Source organism: Natrix helvetica, assembly GCF_964273705.1.
Source record: "Natrix helvetica genome assembly, chromosome: 3".
NCBI classification, from domain to species: domain Eukaryota; kingdom Metazoa; phylum Chordata; class Lepidosauria; order Squamata; family Natricidae; genus Natrix; species Natrix helvetica.
This window is the reverse complement of record NC_138549.1, coordinates 76071463-76098155: the sequence shown is the minus strand read 5'-3', so window position 1 is coordinate 76098155 and position 26693 is coordinate 76071463. Positions and strand designations below refer to the sequence as shown.

The window sequence follows — 26693 nt, the reverse complement described above, 5'->3', positions numbered from 1 at the left end:
TTATTTCGCCTGATATTGAAATAGAAATAGTTTTAAAATTGCGACAATCAAATTAAAGGCATATATAGTTTTAATTGTAAAGCTTTTTGTAACAAACAAAATGAGATATGTATACAGTGAAAACATATGGGGAGGGCACTTCAGTCCATAATTGATTAAATCTATATTTTTTACTCTTCAAGAATCTATTTTTAAAAAACTGCAATTGTTAAGAAAAATACATGATTTTGAAAGCTAAACAAATGCATTAAAATGGCAACAATAATTTTTCATGCTCAACAGCTTTAAAATAACTGAAGTCAAGGAAAATATAGATACATTAACTTTTCAATTGTTAAAAGAATTTTCAGTAGAACACTTGTTTTAGTTTGTTGTAGCAAACAGACACCATAAAGGCCAACTATGTTATAAATTTTTTGCACTGTAGCTTTCTTCATGTAATGAACGGAATATTCTTTCTTGGTCTCTCTGCACACACACACGCACACAGAATAGCAAATATTGCAGTCAGAAATAAATTCATTAAAATTATAAATAGTTTTCTTTACAACAGCTGTGCATGTCTTAAAAATGATTTAGAATAAGTGTTTCTGATCTCAGGTAACCACAGCACTTTTCTACTGTTTATTAAAAGCAGCTGCTTCTTTTTTCACATTTTTGACCAAATCTGAATAAAAATGTGGCTCTTTTAAGACTGTGGAACTTGGTCTCCATTTAGTGATTAAACAAAAATTGAACTTATTTCATTTAAATGATTTTAAAGTCTAAATCAGTTAATTAAATACAGTTCATTGAAATACATTACTTTCATGTATCCAGTATTTTTTGTCTCTGTCATATTAAGATCCCTGACAAGATGACACTTTTCACAATCTCTATTCTCTACATTTTATTTCCTCTTTCTTCATACACACACACACACACACACCTATTTCAATACAATACCCCATTCATTTAATGAAATAGACAACAGCTATATAATACTGTTAGCCTTCAAAATGGCTAACATCTCGAGACTAATGAAATATCACATTTCATAGACATGATCATTAATGTTCATTATTTGAAATGTTCTGTACAGAAGGAGCTGAATCAAGACCTAGTAACGTTCCAAGATAAGTTTGTTCTCTAGGATCCAATATTTGTTCAGGTTTAACTGGATGAACTATATTTGCTGGTTGTGGAGTAAGAGTATATTTTTCAAGAAATTCCAGATCTGTTGTTTCCTGATAATCTGTTGGAGAGGGTTGTGAAGGAAGAATTGAGTGAGATGAAGATGTAACAGGAGACTGTTGTTGTACAAGATCAGACTGAGTTTCTCGTATTCGAACAGATATCAGGGTCACTGGCACACATGTGTCTGATGGTACATTCTGTAGCATTGCCTTGGAATCCACTTGATAAGTTGTGTTTTGATCCACAAATGGTTTAGAATCACCTTGAAAAGCTTTATCGTCTGGTGTGTACTGAGCTGGTAATGAGACATTTTTTTCATCTGACAATGAGTTTTGCAGTTCTTCTGCAGACTTCCCTCCATGTACGTGATCAGTATGGTATTTTAGTTTATCCTTTCGTTTAAATGTTGAATTGCAGTATTGACAATTGAAAGGGCGAGCATCTGAATGAATAACCATGTGTTTAGTTAATGTCTTCTTTATCCTGAAGGACTGGTTACAAATTTGGCATTTGTATGGTTTCTCACCTGCATTAAAAAAACCAATATTAATAGAATAAATATGCTACCTTTTATATCCTACCTACTTATTTAATCTTTGTTATATAACAAAACATTGTTTCAAGTAATTTCTATAGAATACAGAACATCTGACACATGCCTGAGAAAAAAACCTATAAGTCATTTTAATGTTTACTATTATTTCATTTTTTACAAAATACATAATTAATTTTAAGAATACAGAAAACCTTCCATTTACACCAAACTTTGTTTCAGGTTAGAACAAAGCATCGGAATATGCAAAATTGATAAACAACACCATTAATTGATACTCTGTGGTTTCCAATACATTCAGATGACCTGATTCATGCTGATTGCCAGCCTTGGATCAAAAATGGGCTGAGCTACTTAGGTTAACAGAAAGCATTGTAGGGCATGGGAAGACGAGGATGGGTGGAAAGTGAGGTCTTAATTTTGTAGTTTTGCTTCAAGAGGATTCCCCCCCCCCTCAAAAGTTCATCAAATTAAAAAAAACTCTTTAAAATTCATACCTCAATAATCACACAATTCATTAGTTTTGCTGGTGTTTTGGAAACTGTATTTGACTGTTTTGTGTCTTGATTAGGGTTATGAATGGGAAGTAAAATAGCTTCTTGTCTTAATGATGACAGAGGGGGTAGAAATCCACGCTGAATAGTATCAGCCACTCAACTTGCAGGAAGGTTGGCCAAAAGAACTATTTTAAAACATTTTGACAACATTCTTTTATGAAAGCATTGGATTGGGGAAATATTTAGTTAACTGGGGAACCTTGGAGAGTCCAACAACATGGAATATAGCAAAAAGCATGGAAGGAAATTGGGATAGATTAAGAATCCAGAAGATTCTTTAGCAAATCAATAAACTGTTATTGATTTAAAATTAAGAACAATGCTCAAAATGTTCTGGATTAAGTATTTTCACTACCTAAAATAAAGAAAATTGAAAAACAAAACAAAAAAATGCAAGCATTCTCTTTTGCTGCAAACAAGTTTTTAAAAACGGAAGATATCCCAAATGAGTTTTTAGGCCACTCTATTTGTTTACCTGAATGTGTCCTAAAATGCATATCTAAACTTGATTTCCCCTTAAAAACTTTCTTGCAGACTTCACATTGATGAAATGTTGCTTTGTACCTTCGAAGAAAAGCAAGTAAATAAAATATATTAGAAAATGAACTTTTTACCAAGGAATGTTTTCAGGATTACAGAAACTAAATTACTATTACAGGCTAATTCTCATTCCCCCCCCCCCCCATTTTTAAATCGTTTCTGTAGAAATATAAGTGCATTTAATTGTTTGCTTGTGAACAATTTCAATACCTTCACAAAAAGCGTTAATGCAAATAAATGTGTAAGAAATTCAGTTCTGTCCAGTGATGGGACTGGAATCAGGATAGCCAAGTTGTTACATTTTTGGGCAAATTTGTGAGTCAATTTGAAGGGAGAGCTGAACCATGTGTATATAATCAAATTTTGATGGCTAGTAGCATGGTGGCAGCAATGGTCCTTAAACATTTACTAGTGTATCACTGGTTCTATCTCTTGTAAATGGGACATTTTAAAGAAAGAAAAAGACCTTTAATCATGCTGTGATTTTATTTACTGTATATAACACTGCCTATGAGTAAACCACTCTGTTATGTTTTGTATTTTTCATTTTTCTGAAATGATATAAGGTTTGGACTGGAAGACCTCCAAGGTCCCTTTCAACTCTGCTATTCTGTTAGTCATATATAGGGTTGCAATGTAGACATTCATATTCTCCAGTAAAAGGATAAAGGATTACTGCAAAATCCAGCTATTCTATGCTGGTTTAGGAACTTCATGACTCGAAGGCTACCTATCACAACAGTTGGAGAAAAATGAGAGTTATTATTAATTAAATATTGAAGCACATTTTCTAGATCTTATTTTCCTTGGTCTTGTTTTCAATTTCATGCCTTTTTCAACTGTCTGATACAAACCCATTTAAGATAAAAATTTATATATCTCAAGTAAAAAAAAACCATAGAATATAAAATTAGATAAGGCACTTAGATCTCTAATTAGTATCTTCTATGTTTGTTTCTCACAGTTTTGTGAAGCAGATATCATGTATTATTGAAACTTTTTCTCCAATGATGTTTTCCCTGACTTAAAATGTCCCATCTGTAGGTATGAATACTTTGCTTTATATGTGGTATCTAAATTATATTTTCATACTTCTTTAATAATTGAAAATTGTATCTTATCATACCATAATACGCTATATTTCTTCAACATTAGTATTCAAGGGGTAAAAATAATGTGTTCATATAAGACTATTTTTGGTTCAATTAAACCCTGATTTAACCAGAACCTGACCCTGGTTCTATTTGGTGTATACAAATCAATCTAACATATTCTCAGATGTTGGATATGTTACAACAATACATCAATATCGAATAAATTTCAATATTAAATTAAACTTACTTTTGCCATACTTTTTCTCCTAGATGAACACTTTTATAATGAACAGTGAGATGATCTCTTCGGCCAAAGCATTTTCCACATTCCTCACACTGATGGGCTTTCTCTCCTAAGATGAAGCAATAATATATTCTGAATTAATTTAATAAAACTTCCAGGAAGCATGCAAAATAATGCCAGAGGCATCCAACTATTTCTGATTTGGGACCAGTCATTTTCTCTCAGTCTAACCCATCTACAAGATTATTGTGGAGAAAATAAGAGAAGGGAATATTATGTAAGTCACCTTGAGCTATATGAAATAAAGGAAGGATATAAATAAAATAAATAAATTAGGGATCAGTGTCCAAGGCTCATCAGTACATGATAATATATATGTCGCCAAGAGTGGGACACAGGGAGAAAAGTAGGATTTATAAAATAAAATAAACTGCTCACAGGCTTAACTTGTCTTTTAAAATTAAATTTATTATCTTGAAGATGTGGGGGTGGGGGTGGAATTGAGTTTACTGTGTCCTGGTTCCACCACTAATTTCACCACTGATCTATATTCTGTGACCCTTGGCTGCTGAAAAAAGAATTTTAAAATATGCAGTTCCTCCATGAGAAAACAGTTGCATTTTGGTATACCTCAGTGTTTTCCATGAGTAGGAGCCTTTTCATTCATGGAATATCTGTTCTGCAAATAACAGTCAGGCCACATATGTTGGCATACATCCTCTTCATCTCTAACCAGTCATGGTGAAAATAGATATCCTTTCTTTCAGCAGTCCATTATTTTGTGAAATATAAACGAACACTATGTTCCTGGATTCTTTGATTGAAAAAGGTAATGTCAATGCCACTCCTTACCTGAATGTATCTTTTTGTGTTTTGTAAGGTGATCATGGCGAATAAATGTTTTTCCACATTCTTCACATTCATATCTCTTATCATCATGGTGGACTCGCAGATGAAGCCAGTATTAACAGGAATACAAGATTAGCATCTGCATGCTTAATGTACCATGATATTCAAATCTGAAAATCTAAATTAGTATAACTTACACTAAGGTTACAAAACTTATATTAAGTATAACTTAAATGTGAAAATCTAAATTAATATAACCCAACAATGATACATCTACTCTGAGACATTTCTGTACTATTTCTGGGTAGATACTGTACGCTGCTACTGATTTTATTAAGTCTAAATAGTTTTGAATTTTGGGAAAAAATGGATCATGGAATCTAGTTGTCTTGTTTCCAAGTAGATGGGTAAAAATTATATTTAAATTTTGCACCCGTCTACTTGGAAATATGACAATTCAGATGAGCAAACTTTGGTAAGGATTGCTTATTAATAGTCCATTTTTTGCTAAAATCTAAAAATAACTTCCAAAGGGATTTTTCTTATTGTAGTAATTCATACTGAATTTTAATTCTACTCTTTAATGACAAACTACCTATAAATACTATAACAAAGTCATTTCAGAGCATAACTGATCGTGGCATTACAGTATAGAATGTATTACCTATAGGAGCTTCCATGACGAAAACTCTGTCCACAAATGCTACATAGATGTGGTTTTTCTCCACTGTGAATTCTCAAATGCTCTTTTAAAGTTGTTCTGTAAGGAAGAAATTCAGATATAAAGATGATTTTCCCCTAATCCTTTTACAATAATACATTTCATTATAATGCATTTAAAATGGCCAGAGTCCAATTTTCTGCAAAGTGTAACTAACATCTATTGATAATGGACAAAGTGTTACCAGATACTGGCAACATTGCCAATGATCACTGACAGCTGGGTTTGGCTTTTTTGGGAAATACATGTATGGTTCTGGCATTTCTCCCATCACAGCACGTAGCACCCAGGACATTCTAAAAATATTAGTGCAATACTTTGGGGCACCATGTACTAAAAAATCCACAGTCTTAGGGGTCTCTGTAGAAGTGTATGTGTAACTGAAGATAAGTATTTTATTGTTCTTTTTTTAATTATAAGATTCTGCCATTTTATTTCGTGTATAGATTAAATTTTAATTTTAAAAATTATTCTGTTGTCCAATTCCAATCATGATAAAATCACTGCTGATATTCATACATACATCCCTGCGGCCAATTCGCTCTCACAGGGAGGGGCTTCTCCAGGTGCCGTTCACTAGGCAATGCCAGCGGGCGGCGCCAAGGAGTAGGGCCTTCTCTGTGATGGGCCCAACCCTCTGGAATGACCTCCCCCCCGATATTAGAACCACCACGGACTTCCGCTCCTTCCGACAAAAATTGAAGACTCACCTGTTCCGATTAGCTGGCCTGGCATAATTATAACTGTTATAACTGTTACCTCCTGGAAATATATTTTTAACTGGTATTTTAAGGGTATTGTTTTAAATTTAACTGATTTTAGGGGTTTTAAAGCCATATTTATATTCTTGCTGTACAGTTCTTTTAATTCTTTTAACCTCCTCCATATTTATTTATTTATTCATCTGTTTATCTATTTAATGAATTTTACTGTGGATGATGTATTTGCTGTGTGGACTGTACACCGCCCCGAGTCCCTTTTGGGAGAGGGGGCGGTCTAGAAGTGCAAAGAATAATAATAATAATAATAATAATAATAATAATAATAATAATAATAATAATAAGGCTGCACTGCTTGGATCTGCACGTATATTACGAAAATACGTTACGACGTCCTAGGCCCCTGGGTGGGGCCCGACTAGTAATTAATGCCAAATCCGGCGAAACAACTGGCCGCTGTGATACACTTCTGATAATAATAATAATAATAATAATAATAATAATAATAATAATAGGAGGAACACAAACTTAGTTATCATTTTAAGTCACACAGTCACAAAATTGAGAATTCTGCTATGCTATATAGTTGAATATGTAAATACACAGAATATAAAATAAACTAAGTAAGTGTGCCAATAGCACAAAAAATGTCTGAGAAGATAAAATGAAGGAAGGAAAGGAAGAATCTGAAAAAGGCCATTTAATACATTGATCAAAGGCTATGCTTCTGCCTGTCCATATTCTTGTCTACTGCTATTGAGAATCAAGCTTCTGCTGATCTGCACAGTCTTTCTTTGGGTTGTTTCTTAGTCTTACTTAGCGTTTACCAATAATCAAGTCCCAGACACCTATCTTTATTAAGCAGGAAAAACCTTCGCTACAAAGAAGAAAACGATGATTTAGATAGCACTTCCCAAATGCATCTTTCTTGAGGATCATTCTGCAGCTTTATAATCCCAGAAAAGGTTGCTGACATATTAATGAGTTTCTGAACTGCAAAGCAGTCTTTCTTTTTTAATTCAAAGTGCTGTACAACACTCATTTTATCTAACCTAAGCAGCAGAAAAAAATAAACAAAAATTTCACTGATATAAAAATGGAGTAAGTGATGGACTTTCCTTAGGCACAGAAACTGGCTGGAGAGTTTTTTTCTTTCTTTCTTTTTTTTGCCCAACCTATCTCAAAGAGTTTTGTGAGGATCATAGGAGGAAGGAGCATTATTCATTCTGCCTTGAGTTATACAAGATAAACAAGGTATGTACATCGAATAAAAACATACACCAGAAACCCTAAAATTCAATGGAGTTTCCCTCGGCTCAGTATATACAAATGCTGCTTGATGAATAAAGACTGGGGAAATAAATGGAACGGGATATTCTGAGAAACATATGTGTGCTAATTAGCATCAAAAGAAGTTCTCCACTATACAATTACATTGTTCAACTGCTTTTACAATATTTTTTAAAAATATTGATGAATTCATAGATCTGTTTTCTGTTTAATTTATATTAAACACAGCATGTGTATTAAGCATACCTTTCTCTAACTGATTTTCCACAAATAAAGCAAGTCCATTTTCTCTTTCCTCCATGAGTGCATTCAATATGGCGCTTCAGATTTCCAGTGTCATTAAACTGACGACCACAAATATCACATGGAAAAGGTCCTAAATAGACACAGGGATTCAATTTTACATTTATGCAACTTGAGCAAGTGATTTGAATCAATAAACTCATATTTTGAAACACAAAAATACAAAATGGAACAAAATATTTTCTTTGTTTTGAAATACCTAGCCACAAGAACATTAATCATCCATTTTTAAACAGTTCATCATTTCTTTCCCGGAAGTTGCAACTGGCAACTCTGACATAATAAATTAAGCTTACCAAAACTTTACTACCAAAAAGGAAGATATTTTGTACAGCTTTGTATTTTTTTTTTTGCATTCTTTTCTTTTTGTAAAACTTAAAACACATTGATATTACATTTTTATGGACAACTGGTAAGACATTAAATTTTGGTGTTATAACTATCAATAGAGACTCCCTGGACCAGTTTATCTATGAATTGTCTGCCATTTGATTGTTTCCTGTATTTTTGCGAATATCTAAAACTCTAGGTCTCACATAGCCAAAGTGGGTTGATCAGCCCTTAAAGCAGGGGTGTCCAAACTTGGCAACTTTAAGACTTGTGGACTTCAACTCCCAGAATTCCCCAGCCAGCTGGCTGGGGAATTCTAGGAGTTGAAGTCCACAAGTCTTAAAGTTGCCAAGTTTGGACACCCCTGCCTTAAAGTTTTTAAAATTTGATTGTATGACTCAAATAATTGTTTAGCATTATATTAGCAAAAAGAGCCACACTACCTCTTGAAGTCTTCTTGAGCAGGAGAAAGCAATTGTTTTAAAAGATGTTTATTAAATGAACAATTTTCCTCAAAATGTACTAAATTACCAATAGTGACTTGCAGAAAAGAAATGCCAGATTGAAGATGGCTCTTAAAAAGCAGAGTCATGATTTATCTTTACAAAATCCATTTATCCTTAAAGAAAATTAGAAACACAGAAATAGTTATCCCCTCTTCTGTAGCCTGTGAATCTAAGCAAATCTTTTGTTTCCATGTCAACATCACAACCATAGCTTTTAAAGCTCCAAAAACAAGGAGGAGGGAATGCTAGGAAGTGTAGTTATATCTTCCATGTTACATGTATTGTTGAATCCCAATAACCCTAAGTTCTTCTCTGTTATTTTTTTATATTGAGAGGTGCTTCAAAAAATAAATATCCTCTAATCTTTCTATTTCAAGTATAATACAGTTGTGCTAATGCATTAAATAGAATTGCAGCAATTTCCCCCCAATAGATTTTAATGGCAAAATTGACCAAAAAATTGTCAATGTTCTTTTATTTGTCTGATTATTTAGCAAACGCACAAATTTGTTACATGCGACTAAACCAATAATGAAATATAAACAGAGCAATGTTTCATATGTTACTTTAGTTCTCAGCAACAAAGAAAATGGTTTAGGAGAAAATTTTTAATCATTTCTGCTCAAAGTCTAAAAATTTACTGTTTCCAAGAAAATTGGTAAAACAGTATGTCCAAAGGTTTAGTAGCTCACAAAGCTATTACATTTTTAAAAAAAACGAAACAGGAAGTGACCCTGATAACTTTCCCCACCTCTCTTTTGTTGTTGGGCTTGCATTTTTTTGCATTTTTCAGAATTCATTGAAAAATAGTTTTTGTAATGGAAAATTGGCCTTGATCAACTTTAGACTGGTGAAATCAAATAGATAGGCTGAAGTGGAGGATGGGGAAAATAAACTGTGAGCTGCAAAACATATATAGTAGAACCTCCAGTCACGACCGTAATCCGTTCAATGACTTGGGTCGCAACCTGATTTGGTTGTGACTAGAAGCGAGACTGACTGCACATGCGCATACAAAAAAATGGTGCGGAAGGGGAAATTGCCGTGACTGTGTTTGATCGCCCCTCAAATATTTGTTGGCAACCAGATGCAAAAATTTTGTGTTACCCGATTTGGTTGTGGTCAAAAGCACAAGTTCGTGACCAGAGGTTCTACTGTACTGTAAATCCCTAACTATAACTAGATTAACTGAAATTTGAGGGATTTTTTTTCCACAAAAAGCCCCTAAATAAGGATTTGTTTAATTAATTTGTCCAAAAATTGAACCTCATCTTCAGGCAGTTTAAAGAATTGTTCACACTGTGAATAGAGATTTGGAAAATTGGTATACAGAATTCAGCTAATGAATTAAAAACATATTTGCACTGAATATTTTCTTACCTAAATGGAACTTTTCTTGATGTTTCAATCTCGTGAAACGGGATTTAAAATGCTCTTCACAATAGGTACATTTGAAAGGCTTATTCTGAGTATGAAGAATTCTGTGTTCTTCCAAGTGAGGTCTTCGTGTGAAAGACTTATTGCAAATCTGTAGCAATAACAATAGGCAATGATTAAGTAAAATACACAACCTTCCTGAAGAAAGTAAAGTTATCTAGGAAACCCAATCTTAACACTCAAAGGAATGAATTATAAATAAGCATATTACATTTACATTTGCAAACAAGCTGAGAATTTTAGATGCCAAAATGTACCAAAAAATTGGGTTTGGCTTAGCCAAGTATAGGCTTATCCACATGTATGCACAGTAATATTTTTAAAATATTTGTAATTTTTGTATATACTCAAATGAAATTATCTGACTCTCAAATATTTTAACCACAATATAATGAAAAATGTGGATTGGCTTATCCATAGATAATGCTTTTTTCATAATCTTTTGGTTAAAAATTTGAGGGTTGGCTTATCTACTGATATGTATACATATACATATGGTAGCTTTCGGGAAATAATTGTACTATGCAATTGCATAGTTATGACTATTTGCTTCTCTGTTAATCTTGTTACAATACAATAGCAGAGTTGGAAGGGACCTTGGAGGTCTTCTAGTCCAACCCCCTATCTAGGCAGGAAACCCTAAACCATTTCAAACAGATGGCTATCCAATATCTTCTTAAAGACTTCTAGTGTTGGGGTTTGAACTTTTATCATAACTTTAGCATATACGGTGATTTACTCAGTGTGGATTGCTACATACTATTTTCTCCACTAAAGTTACTTTATTGAACCATTCACCATTTTTATTATCCTGAACCCAACTGCAACGTACACTATTTACACACTAAAACACATAATGAAACATAGGATTTCCCATTTATCCATAACATTATGATTTAGTGACTTAATTGTTTTAGGCACTTATCAGGTCAATGTACTCAAATAACATCTGCATATTATTCTCACAGCATAAAAACAGCAGCATAACCAAGAGCATGGAGCAAAGCTTTTGTTCATGTTCTGGAATTTCAAAAATCCATTTCCTACTGCAGCTCCTTGACAAACATTCTAAAACAATTTACAATAGTTCTAAGTAGCAGTTAAAACAGCAAATTCAAGAACTTCAGTAAATAAATGCACAGCCTCCGATCTGGATTCAACTCACAGATTTTAAAAAAATAAGTCAGAAGTATCAAGTAATTTCAGTGAAACCAAAATCATACTTACCTCACATTTCCATCCTTCACTTTTTTTCTTCCTGGTAGATAGAAACTCTTGTACATTTTCAGGATGAAATCTGAGGAGAAAATCTACTAAGACATTATTTATTTAATAAATATAACACAAGAAACAAATCACCAGTTTGCATTTTGTTACTGGTTGCTGGCTAATTGTATAATTATGAAAAAGAAATATTATCCTGTATTGCATATAAAGAAAGCAAAATATTTGAAGTTTCTTAATCTATATTCCCATTTGAAAAGTTATGTATATAACCCAAGCTGAAATTTAGAATTTGACATCAGCACAAGTATCAACTGTTTTTTAATGTGCTTTTAGTCATCCTCTTTAAGCACTTTTTGCCCCAATTTATTTAAATCACCTTTCAATATTCACCAAACAGAAGGACATGCATTAAAAAGAATATGTAATACTACTGAACATACTGATGATATCTCACTTCCCATGTATACATACTTGGTAGAGAGCATATACTACTAATATACCACTTTATAGATATGCAGAATTTTACTCAGCCTGAGGTCTTCTAGATTTTCATCATCTCCAGGCAGGGCATGATTGGAAAAGGCTCGTGTATGTTATGCATGCTTTTAACATCCTACACATTTAAAATAAGTTGCCATGTATTTAACTGGATTATTGTTTATATCTAATATCCTGCAGCATAGTGTTACATAATTTTATAATAAAAGGAAACTAAATGATCATTCTATTATCCAAAATGCAGTATCAATGATACTTGCCTTTTTATATGCTTTATCAGGGTCTTTTTGGTGGCATGTAGTTTGTTACAATATGAACATTTGTGTTCCTTTTTATGAAATTCCAATACACTGTTGTGTTTTTTCCTGTGTTCTGTTAAATTAGATTTGGTTGAATAACGCTGCTCGCAAATATCACATTCAAAAGGCTTTTCACCCGTATGTACTCGAGCATGGCTTTCAAATTTTCCTACAAAATAAAAGATATATATTTTGTATTGTTCACAAATATTTTTAATTGCAGCGTATTTTCTGAATTGTTAAACTGCCCAGAGTTATTGATTGAGATGGGCAGTTATAAAAATTAAATAAATAAATCTTACACATTATCAATTCCTATTCCTATAGTCCTGGAGCACAAAGCAACTAAGGATTAAAAAAGATCATTATCTGAATATGATTCTATAAATGTGTCTAGAACTATATTAAGATTTAATTTAACTTTAAATAAACCAAGATTATAAGCCCATACTACAAAACGATAAGCCAGTGCAATTTTATTTTTATCTTGAATTATTCAGATGTTTGATCATCCATAGGAGAATGCAGGTTGGTTAGTCTTCATGTAGGTGTTTGAACTTGATATTATCAGGTACATGAACTTTGGCAGTGGCAGGTTACGGCTGGTACGCCCCGGTACAGGCGTACCGGTGCCTGCTGGGAGCAGCAGGGACCGTTCCGGTACGGTGCTGTGGACGGCCCACCCGCCCTCCTTACCTGTATTTGACCCAACTGGGCCATTTGTGCACGCACACGCAGTGTACAGCGCCTGCGCAACATTCCGCTGAGCAGCTGGAGCGTTGCAGGGCAGTGGTGTGCATGCGTGCACAGCGCGTGTGCACGTGGTGGATGCCCGGCCCTGTCGCAGAATACTGGTTGCGATGGGATCCGGAACCCATCATTGCTTTGGCAGCTATAAAAGGCATCTTCAAATGATTTCATGTTTTTGTATTGTTCAAAAATATTTTTAATTGTAGCGTATTTTCTGAATTGTTAAACTGCCCAAAATTATTGATTGAGGTGGACAGTTATAAAAATTAAATAATTTTTTTAAAAAATGTTCGATTGAACTGCAAGCCTAAAATTGCACATTGGGCAAAAGGGTATCCAGAATCAGGGCTAGACTTTTTCTTCTCTAAGAAAGCTGGCTATGCTTCTATTGATATAATAGTAAACTGATAAGGTTACCAGTTACCACATACCAGTTGAAAAGCAATAATTTAAAGAGCAGTCCATTAATCTGTAGACTCTCCAGATACTGTTGAATTGTAGCTCCAAACTATCCCAGTTAGTACAACCAATGGTGAGGGGTAAAAATTCTACAATTCAATAGTATAACAGCCAAAAATTTCTATGAACATTGTTTTACAATGCATAGAATTCAGTATTGCTTATAGTGTATATCACAATGCTAATATATTTTCAGGGACATATTCCTACATTGATTGAAGGCCCCAAATGACACAGGTAAAATTTGAGTGGAGATGAAACATTTGAATGGGGGATGGGGGAGAGACTTTTGTCTATATTTCTGAGGTCTAATTTAACATTACTTATTAATCTCAATATTGTTTGCCTGCAACTTGTGTGTATGTGTGAGAACACGCAGTGTTCTTGAGATCCAGTTGTAGGCAGATTCAAAATATGATAACAGTTAATGTGACACGTATAGCAGTGTAGATACCGTACAGTTCATTTTTATTGTACTTGTTAGTAAGGCCCAATGAAGTGATTCATTTACTAGACCTATAGTTCAATTAGGTCAAGACAACTGTAAATATGTGGTCATTAAATAACCTAACTTCCCAGGCTATGACTGTTTCATCTTATTTCAGAAGCTAAGAGTTTCTCTAACAGCTTTCTGAGCATTTGAAAAATGACTCTTATAAAGCTGTAAAAAAAAGTCTTCCAATTAGCAATCTGATAGCCAGCTGGGTCTTCCTCAGCTAAATTAACTGCAGGATTGTTGCTGTGGGTAAAATAGGAAGGAGTATTATATATGCTGCCTTGAATGGTACAGAGATATTGTGTCAGCTTCTGTTCATTTAAGGATTCAGTGAAGCATTAATTTTTACAAGGGATAAGTAAAGTTTTGCATGTGCTGTTAAGTGCACCATGGGTATATTTAACATCCAAAGAATAATCACAATTCTATACATTGAATCTGGCCCTAGATGGTAACCCAAGATTGAAAATGACTTGATTACTTTTAAGCCTATCCCTGCAAAGATAAAAGACAAAACATATTCTGATTTACCTGGTCGATCAAAAATTTTATCACACTTAGGACACTGCAAACATTTTTTGCTGCTATTCTGAAGAATAGGTGGTATACATGTGGAAAGCTTATCTTCAGAAATATTTCCTGCTGGACCATCTGGCTCATGGACCTCTTCACCACATTCTTTTTCACTGTGTTGTTCAGACTCTGTATCATCTTCCAAAGTGTCCTCTTCCTGCCCATCAATGTTGTATTCACTTCCACTGTCTTCAGATTCATTGCTCTCCTTACTAGGAGCAATTGTATCTAAATTGGTATCTGATGCATTGCCACTTTCATTGTCACTCTGATCAAACTTGGCTGGGCATTTACGATTTCGCACTGATCGTCTAGTACAAATTACTGACTTCTCAACCATTTTTCGCCCATGTTCTTTTTCCCGTGCAGAAGATTTGTGTGCTTTGGACAAATGATTTTCTAATGATTTCTTGTAACAAAAATTACGATTACATAAAGTGCATTGATGATTGTTGACTATTTTAGGTGTTTGTTCAGTTGTCTTTTCTAGCCGAGATGGGTTTTTTGTTTTCTCTTCAGATTGTGAAATGGAAACATTTTCACTATTTAGCAATTTAACTGCATCAATAATATCTAAAAATTTTGCTGCTTCTAAAACTAAAGATATTTCATTTTTATTTAAGAAAAACTGTGATGTGTAAAGAAACTCAAGCAGATGATGGAAAACTGAATGTGTTACATGATCCAAGGTAATAACATTTGTATTTGGATTTTTGCTCAAATAAGCATGAAAGTAACTGCTCCCAACAGCAACTACTACTTTATGGGAGTTAAATTCTTTCCCATCAACAATTATAAGAAGATCACAAAAAGACGGCTGCTTCTGTCGATCATCATTTAAATATTTAAGTAGATTTGTATTGTACTGCAAAGAAGTTAAGAGTTTTCTTTGATCAGGCAGCAGATAAAGTTCTTTGGAATATATGAGCTGGTCTGCAGTAGCTACTTCTGCAGAATCAACATGAGCTTCTTGTTCAGAATCTGTTACGGGAATCTTATCAGTTTGCTCCCTTGGGTGACCAAGATGTATTTTGTCATCTACATTTACATTAAGCCTTCTTCTCTTCTTCATTGCAATTGTGCCGCGTAAAAATCAGAACTGTTATAAATAAGCCAAACTTTTCCAAACAAATAGTTGCTTCAGTGATACTTGAAGTTATGACCTGCAAATGGATTAAATATGTTTCTTTGAAACCACTGAAAAAAAACTAGATTCATTCCATTTTTTTAACACCAGTTAATTTACTTCCATATTTTGTGAGGTCCTAAGAATTGGCATCCACCCTCTCTTTCTATTTTCATATAAAGTTTTATTTTTTCTTTCCATATACCTACACAAACATACGTTCTCATAGGTACTGTTAACATTTATCTATTGACTTCTACAATTTATCACAATCTATTTAAGAATATAAAAAGCACAATCAGGATAGCTTTCTTGTCACCCTGTATATCCAACTTATTTAGCAACTACCTACTCACCCTCTCTTTCTAGAAAGCAAAAATTCATTTTGAATTGAACCAAAACATTCAAGTCACATGCATGTTATCAAATTGTAAATAGTACTTATTCCTTTATTTGTCAACAGAAGTAATCAGAAAAATAGCCAAGAAAAGCTATTGAACCAGGAAGCATTTAGTTCCGTCTCCAGCTGCATTATCTCTTTCGAATGGTGCCACTAGTAATGTTATTCAAACAGACATGGATTAAAAAAAAGTTTATTCTTACTGAATCTCATTTGCTCATCTTTAAGCAAAGCAGGGGATAATGCACCCATACTACTATGAAAAGGGAAAAGAACAGATACCTCTGCCTATTTAGTTTTATTTATTTAATATTTAATATTTATGTATCATTCATCTCATTAGAGATTAGCTGCTTACAATTATTAAAGCAGTAGGACAATAAATAAAAATGATACTGTCAAAAGATGGGGAGGAGGGGAATATGAAGCACATGGGGAGAGATGAAATCTTTCCTAACCCAATAGCTATCTCCAAAATGGGATACCGCACTGGGGCCCCAGGTTAACTGGCGGAACCAGATCTTCAGGCTCTTATGGAAAATCAAGAGTGGGTGCAGATTTCACCTTGGAGTGTATATGGAGTGTATGATGTTCCCAAAGGCAGGAGCCGCAGCAGAAAAGGCTCTTGTCCTGGACCTCATCAGTCGAAAATTCTTGACTAGTGGGGTCCGCAGCCTGCCTGCTCTACTGGTACTAGTAGGGCGAGCCAATCCCATTGGGGTAGGATGGCTCTTCAGAAAACCTGGGCCGAGCCATGAAGGGCTTTAAAGGTGATAACCAACCTGTTGAATTGCATCTGGAAGCAAGCTGGCAGACAATGTTACACTGGAACAGCAGCGTACCATGGGCTACCTTAGAATTAAGAATTATCTGTGGTGCCGCATCTTGCACTAATTGTACCTTCCAAATACTCTTCAAGGGTAACCCTATGTGGAGTGCATTGAAATAGTCCAGGCATGAAATGATCAGGGCTTGAATGCACAAAGATATTTGTTTTTATTCACTGCAGAATTGATCACTTAAAAAGCAGTCATCTCTAATGTAGTCACTCACTGATCTGTTTGAGTAGTTATAATTGCCGAAGACAAATACAAATGAGTATATGATTTAATTCTAATCCTTTTTCTTGTACTTAAAAATTAACATATGCAAGCATATAAAATGGAGTGTGTTTCCAAGATAGAAAGTTGTAAGAGATAGAAAGTTGTAAGAGAACTAATAAGGAGTAAAGGTGAACAGTATCACATATCTTGCTAAACTATGATTTAATACATATTAAATTATTAAACCATAATTAGTGGGTTTACACATGGCTCATCAAACAAATCAACCCAGACTTATCCCTTGAGGCGCAAATTACCAAGGTTAAATTATTCTACTTTGTACACATTACATGAAGGTCTAACTCTCTGGAGAAAACTCTTAATGCTAGGAAGGAAAGAGAAAAAGAAGATGACCAGCAGCAACATGGATGAACTCAATTGAAGTGGCAATGAGTGCACCCTTGGAAAACCTGAAATACCTGGCTAAGAAGAGATCATGGATAAAATCTGTGTGTATGCTAAGAGCTGCAATGAATTGATGGCCCATAATAATAATATCAAAGTAATAACTATGATTTACAAACCCTGGCTGGGTTCACACAACCCAGAATCAAAGAAACTATCTTATAATTTAGTGTGCCATGTGAATCAACTTAGTCATTCCTTATAAGGAAGACTCAGTGTATAAAAACAGCTATTTCCTTTTTTTCCAAGCTGCAATTGTTATTTCCTCTATTCAGGTTCTTTCTCTGCAGGAAAGATCTGGTTCACTGGATGCTGTCCAGGGAAAACTCAAGATAGCAAGTGAAATGATAAAGTTTGCTCTTTTCACAACCCAGTCTAGATGCTGTATAGCTGATGGAAACAGGTAATTAGTTGGGGGAATGTGGCTGCTTCTGTGACTTTTTCTCTCCACTCAGAGAAGTGTGAGTGAAGACAGAATACCCCTAACCCAATAAATCATATTAACAAACACCCAGTCCTGTTGCACCTCCCTTTTTTGCTTAAATGCTATTGCTCTAGATCTAGAATACCACTCAGACAGCATGTTACCATGACTGCCCAACTCTTATTATTATCTGTCCCTCACATAACTGCTCTTTTTCCCCTCCTCTTCAGTGTTTTATCTGCTAATGCCTTTTGTCTGTTTGCATGATTCCGGAGACATAGCCTTAGCCACATAAAAGAATGGGACCGTGTTCCCCAGCATCATCATCCTAGATATTATTGGTCCTATCTTCCCTGCTATGCTTAGAAGAGCAAGAGAGATGTGATAGGTGGCCTTAAACCAAGCAAAACCAGCCTTATCTGCAAGTAGCTGCTCCTTTGCTCTTTCTTTTGGTGGCTGATGAACATAATAACCCGCCCAATTGTCACATTATTTAGAGCAAGGAGCAGATCAGAGAGGAAGCAACTTCCATCACAGTCCTTTAGGAAGCACCCTGGACAGGAAAAAAAAAGGCAAGCAAGACTGTTTTAAGTTTTATCCCTTCCCAGCCTAATCCTTCCTTCCATTGTGCTAGTAGAGACTGAGCAAGGAGAAAGGCGGCAGGAGCATTAAAACATTTTGTTTAACCTGCATACAGATGCAACAGCTCAGGGGTTAAGGCACTGAGCTTGTCGATCGGCAGAGTTCGGGGGTTCGAATCCCTAGTACAGGTCTCCTGCGTGAGCAGGGGATTAGACTAGATGACCTCCAAGGTGCCTTCCAACTCTGTTACTGTTTACTGTTTATTAACACAACGGAAAGGAAGTGGGGGGAACGGGCTTCAGGGGACTTCCACAAGGGGGGAACCCTCTCCATCGCTGCTTCGCCGGCCTCAATCGCAGGGTGGGGAGCAGAAGAAATTGTTCTTTGCGGCCAGGTGTCTGTCTCTTTCTCCACCAGGTACTGACAGCGTCCCCTTTCCTCCAGCCCCCCAATGATTCGGCCTTCAAGGCTGATCCAACTAGGTTTAGACTAGATCTAACAGGTCAGGTTCGCTCAGAAGCGGCAAGCAAACGAAAACCGAGCCTCAGGCATGTCGGACTGTCATCTCCCCCACCCCGGCCGGGATGGCGAGAGTAAAACTGCGCCCCTCGGAAACCCCCTGAACCCACCCGGCCTCCAATGAGGGGAGGAGCCTCTTACGTACCTTCCTCCCCTGGCCGAGGAAAGGGGCAAATAACGGTCCCGGGCGCGCGCTCTCGGGAAACACGCTTCTTCTTCCCCATTTGCCGTCGTCAGGCCGGCCTCCAGATTCCGAAAGGCAGCGGTATCAAAAAATAAATAAATAAAGGAAAGAAAAAAAATACACCTCCCCCCCCCCAAAAAATAAATCCGTCGCGCCCCTTACCCCCCCTCAGGTTTCGCCATCACTTCCGGGTTCCATGCAGGGAGGGAGAGGGGTGTGTGTGCATGTGTGTGAGTAAAGGCTGACGTCACGCAGACTGAGTTTTTTGACAGGAAGCTGGGCAGGGTTGTCTTTCCGGCTCTATGGCACGTGGGTGGAAAAAAGAGGCGGAGCAAGAGGAAAAGCGAAGGGGTGGCGAATACGCGGGGAGAGGTTTCTCTTTACCCTCCGGCTCCCAATGGGCGTTTGCGGAATATTCATTTCAAAATCGTCAGCCACCCCAGAAACGAGTTACTGTAATATAGCAGTGCTAATCTTTCCGACTTTGCGGACCGGCGGCGGAGTGGGGCGGAGAGATGGAAGAGGGAATGGTTCCGCGCAGGCAGCGGGCGAGCGCTCTCGCAGCGCTATGGAGCTGTCAACGCGCTCGCCCGCCCTTTCCCGGCCCGGTTCCGAACTCTAATAACCTATGATTTATGCTAACGAGTGACTGATACGTTTTGTATTAAGTCACAGTAAATTGGCCTTATGGGTATTTTGACAAAATAAAATTGGGATTATTCTAGTCCCAGAAATAAATGTCTTTGATAAACGTTCGAGGAGAACCGATTTTTTTTTAGAAAGGGGGAGGGGGACGAGATCTGAGCATTGATTCCAAATCACCACGAATATTTCCAAGGTTTGTTTATTTACTAATATAAATAAAATTTCGGGAGGCTTTCAAGAAAGGATCTTTTCCAGACGGCATTGGTGGCTCTTCACTGGCAATTCACAGGCTAGGAAAAAAAACCATTTCCGAACTTATTTCGGGATGATGCTGGGGCAGGCGGACTTGAGCGGAATAAACAACCGAAAGAAGAGTGTATTTATGGAGATTCTCAGTCATCCAGGTCGTGGTTGTCCCAAAGGTGCTTTTTCAAGAGGCAACTGGATTTTCTGGTTTTTTTCTTTGAAGACTTTTCGCTTCTCATCCAAGAAGCTTCTTTAGCTCTGACTGGATTTCACCATTTCCCACCATCCAGTCAGAGCTGAAGAAGCTTCTTGGATGAGAAGCGAAACATCTTCAAAGAAAAAAAGCCATAAAGTCCAGTTGCCTCTTGAAAAAGAACCTTTGGGACAACCGAAAGACGACTAGTCATTTTTCTCAAGAGACGGTTTTAAATTAAGCGCTCGCTTTGTTATTGGTGCGTAACATGATGAGTTCGGCGGCATTGAAATAAGGAAAAGGCTTGGAAAAAAACAAAAATAAACATCTCAAACGATTGGTCGAATCTTTGTTCAAAGCCGCCTGGCGATTGGAGGAAAAAAACACGTGAGAACTGGCTACGGTTTTTTTTGTCAATCTCCCTGATTGGCTGAAGCTGCAAGTTTGAATTCTCGAACGGCGGTTGCGAGTTCGATTTTTTTTTGGGACGGAATTTGTGTATTCCTTTCGAACGGGCGAAGGCCCTTCTGGTTGTCAACGGAAGGCGTTGACGACGATCGTTTCCCACGTATGGAGGAAAGACGGCAGGGTGTGGGACCAGCCGGGCTTCAGGAGCCGTATCCTCCGGAGCGGAGCAAGCGCAGCGCTGCCTCCCCAGGCTGCGAGGATGGAAACGACGCCGTGCTGTCACTCGGCCACTTCTCCCGGCCTCCCTTCCTCAGTTTCGGCTCCGTCCGCGTCGGTACTTCGTGCGTTCGCCGCCTGGCCGTGGAGAACCCCAACGTGGAGGCTGTCCGAGGGGCCATCTACCGCCCGCCGCCCGCCTCCAAAGGCTTCACGGTGGAGGAGCAGGACGGATTTCTCCTTCAGGTGCTTTTATTTAGCAGGGGAAGGCGAGGAGGCGATGTGGTCTGGGAAGGGTCGGCTCCAATAATAGTGCTGTGGTCTAAGCCGGAGGCGGACGGGTGTTAACGTTCGTGAAGCATCGGTAGTCTGAAAGATTGTCCGGTATGCAGGAACGGTTAAATGACAACGACAAATGTAGCAATACTCCGCACTTATTTGTAGGTTTTACTCCATAACTTTCCGTTGCTCAGGGACGTTATAGAATAATTTTCAATTTATGGATGATGTCTGCTGATGCTCTCCCAAAATCTTACTTATTTTTAAAGGGTGTGGTAAGTTAACTTCTTGTTTACTGTTTCTAGGAAAGGGAACCTTGGGGTACATAGGTTAATGGTTAATAAATGTATAGCCTTCCCAAACGAGGCTCTTTCTGTGAGGATTGTTTTTGGTAGGGTGTAAACCTCATGAATACAGGTAGTCCTCGACTTAGAACATTTTGTTTAGTGACAGTTCAAAGTTAGAATAGCACTGAAAAAAAGTGACTTACAACAGCTTTTCACACTTAGGACCTTTCCAGCATCCCCATGATCATCTGATCAAAATTCAGGTGCTTGACAACTGAATCATGTTTATGATTGTTGTTGTGTCTCAAGATCATGTGATCACTGTGACCTGACAAGCAAAGGCAATCAGGAAGGTTGTGTTACTAACCTTTCAACTCCAATGATTCACTTAACAACTGTGGCAAGAAGAGTCCTAAAATGGGGCAAAATTCATTTAACAAATGTCTCACTTAACAATGGAAATTTGGGGGCTCAATTGCGGTTGTAAATCAAGAGCTACCTGTACTTCTTATATTAGGACTTGTTAAAAGAATTTTCTAGATCTCTTTTCCAAGCCTGGATAAAAATAAGACACAAAGTATGTTGCAGGTGAAAAGGCGATCCATTTATTCCCCAAAGCAAAGAGGCTTGTTCTTCAGGGTAGCCTGCAAAGAAAATGGGGTACTTTTATAGGGGGGCTGGTCCTTGGTGTGGAGTTAGAGCCGGCGGGGGATGTGTATACGAGCTGGTTCTAGTGCTTGACTGTATCAAAATGTCAGTCTTAATTAGTATCTGTTGGCTTGCCTTTTGGACAGCCTATTTGTGAGTATGGGGAAGGTGACTGAATATTCGTTGGTTAATAATTCTTGCTCAGGTACTTAGTTTTGCTATTGTCAGTTGATAACAGAGGTGCAATTTGCCAATCCATTGCTATAATGTATTTCCCATAGTTTCCAGTCTCAGTGAATCATGGATTTGTGTTAATGGCTAAGAGATAATTGGGACAGTGAGAGAAACAAAATTAATTTGGTGTAAAGAATATATATGATTATTATTGATTATTAACATAAAATACGCAAACTAACGGTTAACATGAACATGATAATATTATATACAAATATTGTTTCTGTGTATGTGGTGTGTATTCATTCTTGCTATGCAATTTGGTGTGTGTCTGTGTGTGTGGGGGGATTTGCCTTCAAGTCTCTAGCCTGAATAACAACTCATTATTAACTCCTGCCCGCTACTTGAATGGATGTAGTGCAGGCAGTTTTCTTGGCAAGGTTTCAGAAGTTTATAAGCTATCTTTATGCCTAGTGACTAGAATTCATGGTTTCCAAGTCTCTAGCCTGATGACTTAACCGTTTACACAAAACTGGCTTTTACTATGCAACTTAACTTGTAATATTAAATATTGTGAGTAAGAGTCAAAAGTTGGTCTACCTACTTTTCTAGCTAGGGTGTAAGTACATAGTTTACAATGATGAATCTCCAAAAGCTAAGCAGCTTTTACACAGATACAACTGTCAGAAAATCTCAATACAATGGGAGAAAAGTTGGGAAGTTGAAAAAATGTGAATAAGGCAATGTCATAATATCATTTCTGCATATAATATTGCCAAGAAAACTACATAGATTATTTCGGTGACCTTGAGCTTCACTTCAAGATGAAGAAAATCAATTTCAATTTGCTTATAGAATAATCCTTTTTCCTTCCTTTCCTTTTCCTCTTTGCCTTTGTTGGGAGAACTTCCCTGGGTTCCTTTCTTTTGAGCTGGGAGACCATTAGCAGTCTTCCTGGGAAAGTATAACCATCCCCAAAATCAAGGCATGGAGGTTGGCTGCTTTTGGGGCAACTAGCAGGCCTACCAACAAGATATGATATGATATAATATGATTTCAAACCTTTGGTGAAAGACATGCTGCGAGGAAAATATATGGTTTTATGACTGGGAGAAAAAAAATGAAACACATGGCTTTTTATAGTTAGAATAAATATTATCCTTGTTATATCCTTTATCAGAAAAGATCTTCCTGCTCAAGGCATGGTGTAAAGTGCATGGGCATAGGTGTCAAAATTCCCATGTCTTTTAAGTGTTGATTGATTCCGGGCTACCTATCAGGGTTCAATTGCTTTTAAGGAAACATTCTAGATGATAAGGCTGTTAAAAGGCATTGTGGGGGGAACAGATCAGAGGCTTTTTAAACTGCTATCACCCTTTTCACAAATGCATATGTTAGTGGCTGATAAGTTATTTGAACTTTGGAGGCTTTATAGGTTATTAAGAATTAAGTGTGCTTTTAATGGTTTTTTTTTGTAAACTCTAATGTTGTTACAAATATTGTTTATAGAGCACAGTCTTGGTCTGAATTTATATGAGTACCCAATATTATAAAAATATTAATTGTGACAAAGTTGTCAAGATCATGTTTCAGAAGGCCTTTTTCGTTTTTGGAATTGAGTGGCATATAAATCAGAAATCAGAACTCATCAAATTTGCAGATGACCTTAAGGTGGCAGGAATAGATAAACATCACAGAAGATAAGCTCAAGATTCAAAAAGATCCTTACAGACTTGAACAATTGGCCCTTTCCAACAACATGAAATTTAATGTGGAGAAAAGCAAGGTTTTACACCTAGGCAGGAAAAACCAAAGACGTAGGTACAGAGTAGGCAAATCCTCGCTCAAAAATAGTAACCGTGAAAGGGATACTGGAGTCCTAGTAGATGATCACTTAAACATGAGCCAGCAAGATGTGGCAGCAGCCAAAAAAGCTAACACAATTCTTGGTTGTTTAAACGGGCATAGAATCAAAAGCACGTGAAGTATTAGGACGGCTTTATAAGGCCACACCTGGAATACTGCATCCAGTTTTGGTTACTACATTGCAAAAAAGATGTTGGGACTTTGGAAAAAGTACAAAGAAGAGCAACTAAAATGATTAAAAGTGTGGAGACAAAAATATATAAAGAACAGTTGCAGGAATTGCATATGGGCAGTCTAGAGAAAGGAAGGACTAGGGATGACATGACAGCACTATTTCAGTATTTATGCGGCTGCCACAAAGAAGAGGGGGTCAATTTATTTTTCAAAGTGTCAGAAGGCAAGACAGGAAACAATGAATGGAAACTAATCAAGGAGAGAAGCAACCTGGAATTAAGAGAAACTTCCTAACAATAAGAATAATTAACCAGTGGAACAGCTTGCTTTCAGAAATTGTAGGGGCTTCATTACTGGAGGTTTTTAAGAAAAGACTGGACAGCCACCTATCTGAAATGATACAAGATCTCCTGCTTGAGCAGTGGGTTAGGCTAGAGCAGTGATGGCGAACCTATGGCACGCGTGCCACAGGTGGCACGCAGAGCCATTTGTCAGGGCACGCAAGGCGCTGCCCTGTCAGCTGGCCAGCGCGCATGCGCGCACGGGCCAGCTGAGTTCACCTTTTTAAAAGCCATTTTTCGCCCTCCCCAGGCTCCAGAGGCTTTATAGAAGCCTGGGGAGGGCGAAAAGAGCCTCCCCCGCCCTTTTCGCCCTCCCCAGGCTCCTATAAAGCCTCTGGAGCCTGGGGAGGGCGAAAAAAGCATGTAAAAATGGGGGGGTCACGCATTGTGCGCGCCCGCGCACTGAGGGGGTCATGCATTGCATTATGGGTGCGGCACGCCTGCACACGACCCCCCTGCGCTCCCCCCACTTGTGGCACGTGAGCCAAAAAAGGTTCGCCATCGCTGGGCTAGAGGACCTCCAAGGTCCCTTCCAGCTCTCTTCTGATTGATTGATGTTGACATTTTGTTGCTACCTATTGGGAAATGTGCTATACTTATAAAATATACAAGCATGATTTTATTCTCATACAACATTTTAAAGTGCTATAATTTGAATTTAGGGCTACACTATGGAAGCCACATTTCTGCTATGGAAAGCTCCTAAATTTCAAAGTAAATTTGGAGATTGCACACAAAGCAAAATTTGATCTATTAGTGATCCCTACTTTTCTGGAGAATGATACAAGTAAATATATTCCTGGAATATAACTTTTAGCATTAAAAGAAATTAGGTTCATACAAGATTGCACTTGTAACTGAATATATTCATCATGCATTTGTCACAGACACTATGCCAACTGCTTGTTTAATGTTTTTCTTTTGCAGCCTGGAGAGAGGATCTATATATTAATAACATGGACACCACTAGAAAGCGGCAAAGTTCGAGAGCTCATAACTTTTATTGTAAATGATGTTGTAAAACATCAAGCAGTTTTGTTGGGGAATGCTGAGCAGCCTGTAAAGAAAAAGGTAGGACCCTCTGTAGGAAAACTCTCCCCCCTCCCCCGTCCCGAATAAAATATTCTTTATTCTTAATATTAAAAAGAGTCAGAATAGAATATTTTTCCTAAAGTAAGAGGAACATCTTAAAGGCATAAAGCAGCCTCACTCTTCCTGCTATAGAAAACAATCTCAAGCAGAAGCCTGAAGAGGCAAGGGCTAGGCTTTAGGAATGGATATTTTATATCCATTCAGAAAGCTGGACCATGACTCCATAGGAATCTGGCAACAGCCATTAAAATATTAAAGGACATATTCTTGCACAGGAACATGCATCTCAATCAGAAAGCCCAAAGAATGTATAAAAGCCCACCTACTCTCAACCCTTTTTATCAGCCACCCCAGAAACATACTGCTGTAACTATGGTTTCTGGCTACCAAATAATTGAGACCTTTCCAAAATGCAGCCTGCCTCCAATTCATTTCTACAATGTCCTGGTTTGGAACAGGACCAGATTTTTCTTTCAACAGCTCTTTAAAATCTTTCTTGTTCTGCTTATTAATAAAGTCAGTCTCTTCATTTGGCAGGCAGAATATCCATGTATGTAATAAGCTTTTCTGCATAAATTGTTGGCATCTTTGAAAAGGCATGTTTGGTTTTCTTGAAACTGCCAAATCATATAACAATGTTATTACAGATGCAGCAATGTCATAGGTCTGAATTTTATAAATATTTAAAGTCTCCACAACACTCACATCTGCTATATATTCTTGCCTTCTCTGAAATTTTTAGTATATATCCCTGGGTTTT

General features: G+C 37.1%; 2 protein-coding genes across 4 annotated transcripts in view; one reads left to right on the top strand and one right to left on the bottom strand.

The window, feature by feature from the left end:
• Positions 1-246: 246 nt before the first annotated feature.
• Positions 247-19617, bottom strand: ZBTB41 (zinc finger and BTB domain containing 41). The gene is made up of 11 exons (XM_081948000.1): positions 19326-19617; positions 14580-15784; positions 12305-12512; positions 11547-11616; positions 10263-10410; positions 7990-8119; positions 5679-5773; positions 5017-5124; positions 4168-4273; positions 2762-2850; positions 247-1702 (listed from the first exon to the last, which is right to left on the bottom strand). The coding sequence occupies exons 2-11, from the start codon at positions 15691-15693 to the stop codon at positions 1050-1052; spliced, it is 2721 nt and encodes a 906-aa protein (XP_081804126.1). The 5' UTR covers positions 15694-15784; positions 19326-19617; the 3' UTR covers positions 247-1049.
• ASPM (assembly factor for spindle microtubules) overlaps positions 17943-26693 on the top strand; it is a 29192-nt gene continuing 20441 nt past the window's right edge. The window contains exons 1-2 of one of the 3 annotated variants that reach the window (XM_081947999.1): positions 17943-18058; positions 25769-25912. Coding sequence is in view for 2 of the 3 variants with exons in the window: in XM_081947997.1 (XP_081804123.1) it covers positions 21019-21318; positions 25769-25912 (444 nt within the window). In the remaining variant the exon portion in view is untranslated. Of the gene's footprint in view, positions 18059-20830; positions 21319-21402; positions 21627-25768; positions 25913-26693 lie in introns of those variants that run through there. The other 2 variants (XM_081947997.1, XM_081947998.1) reach the window with 2 other exon arrangements.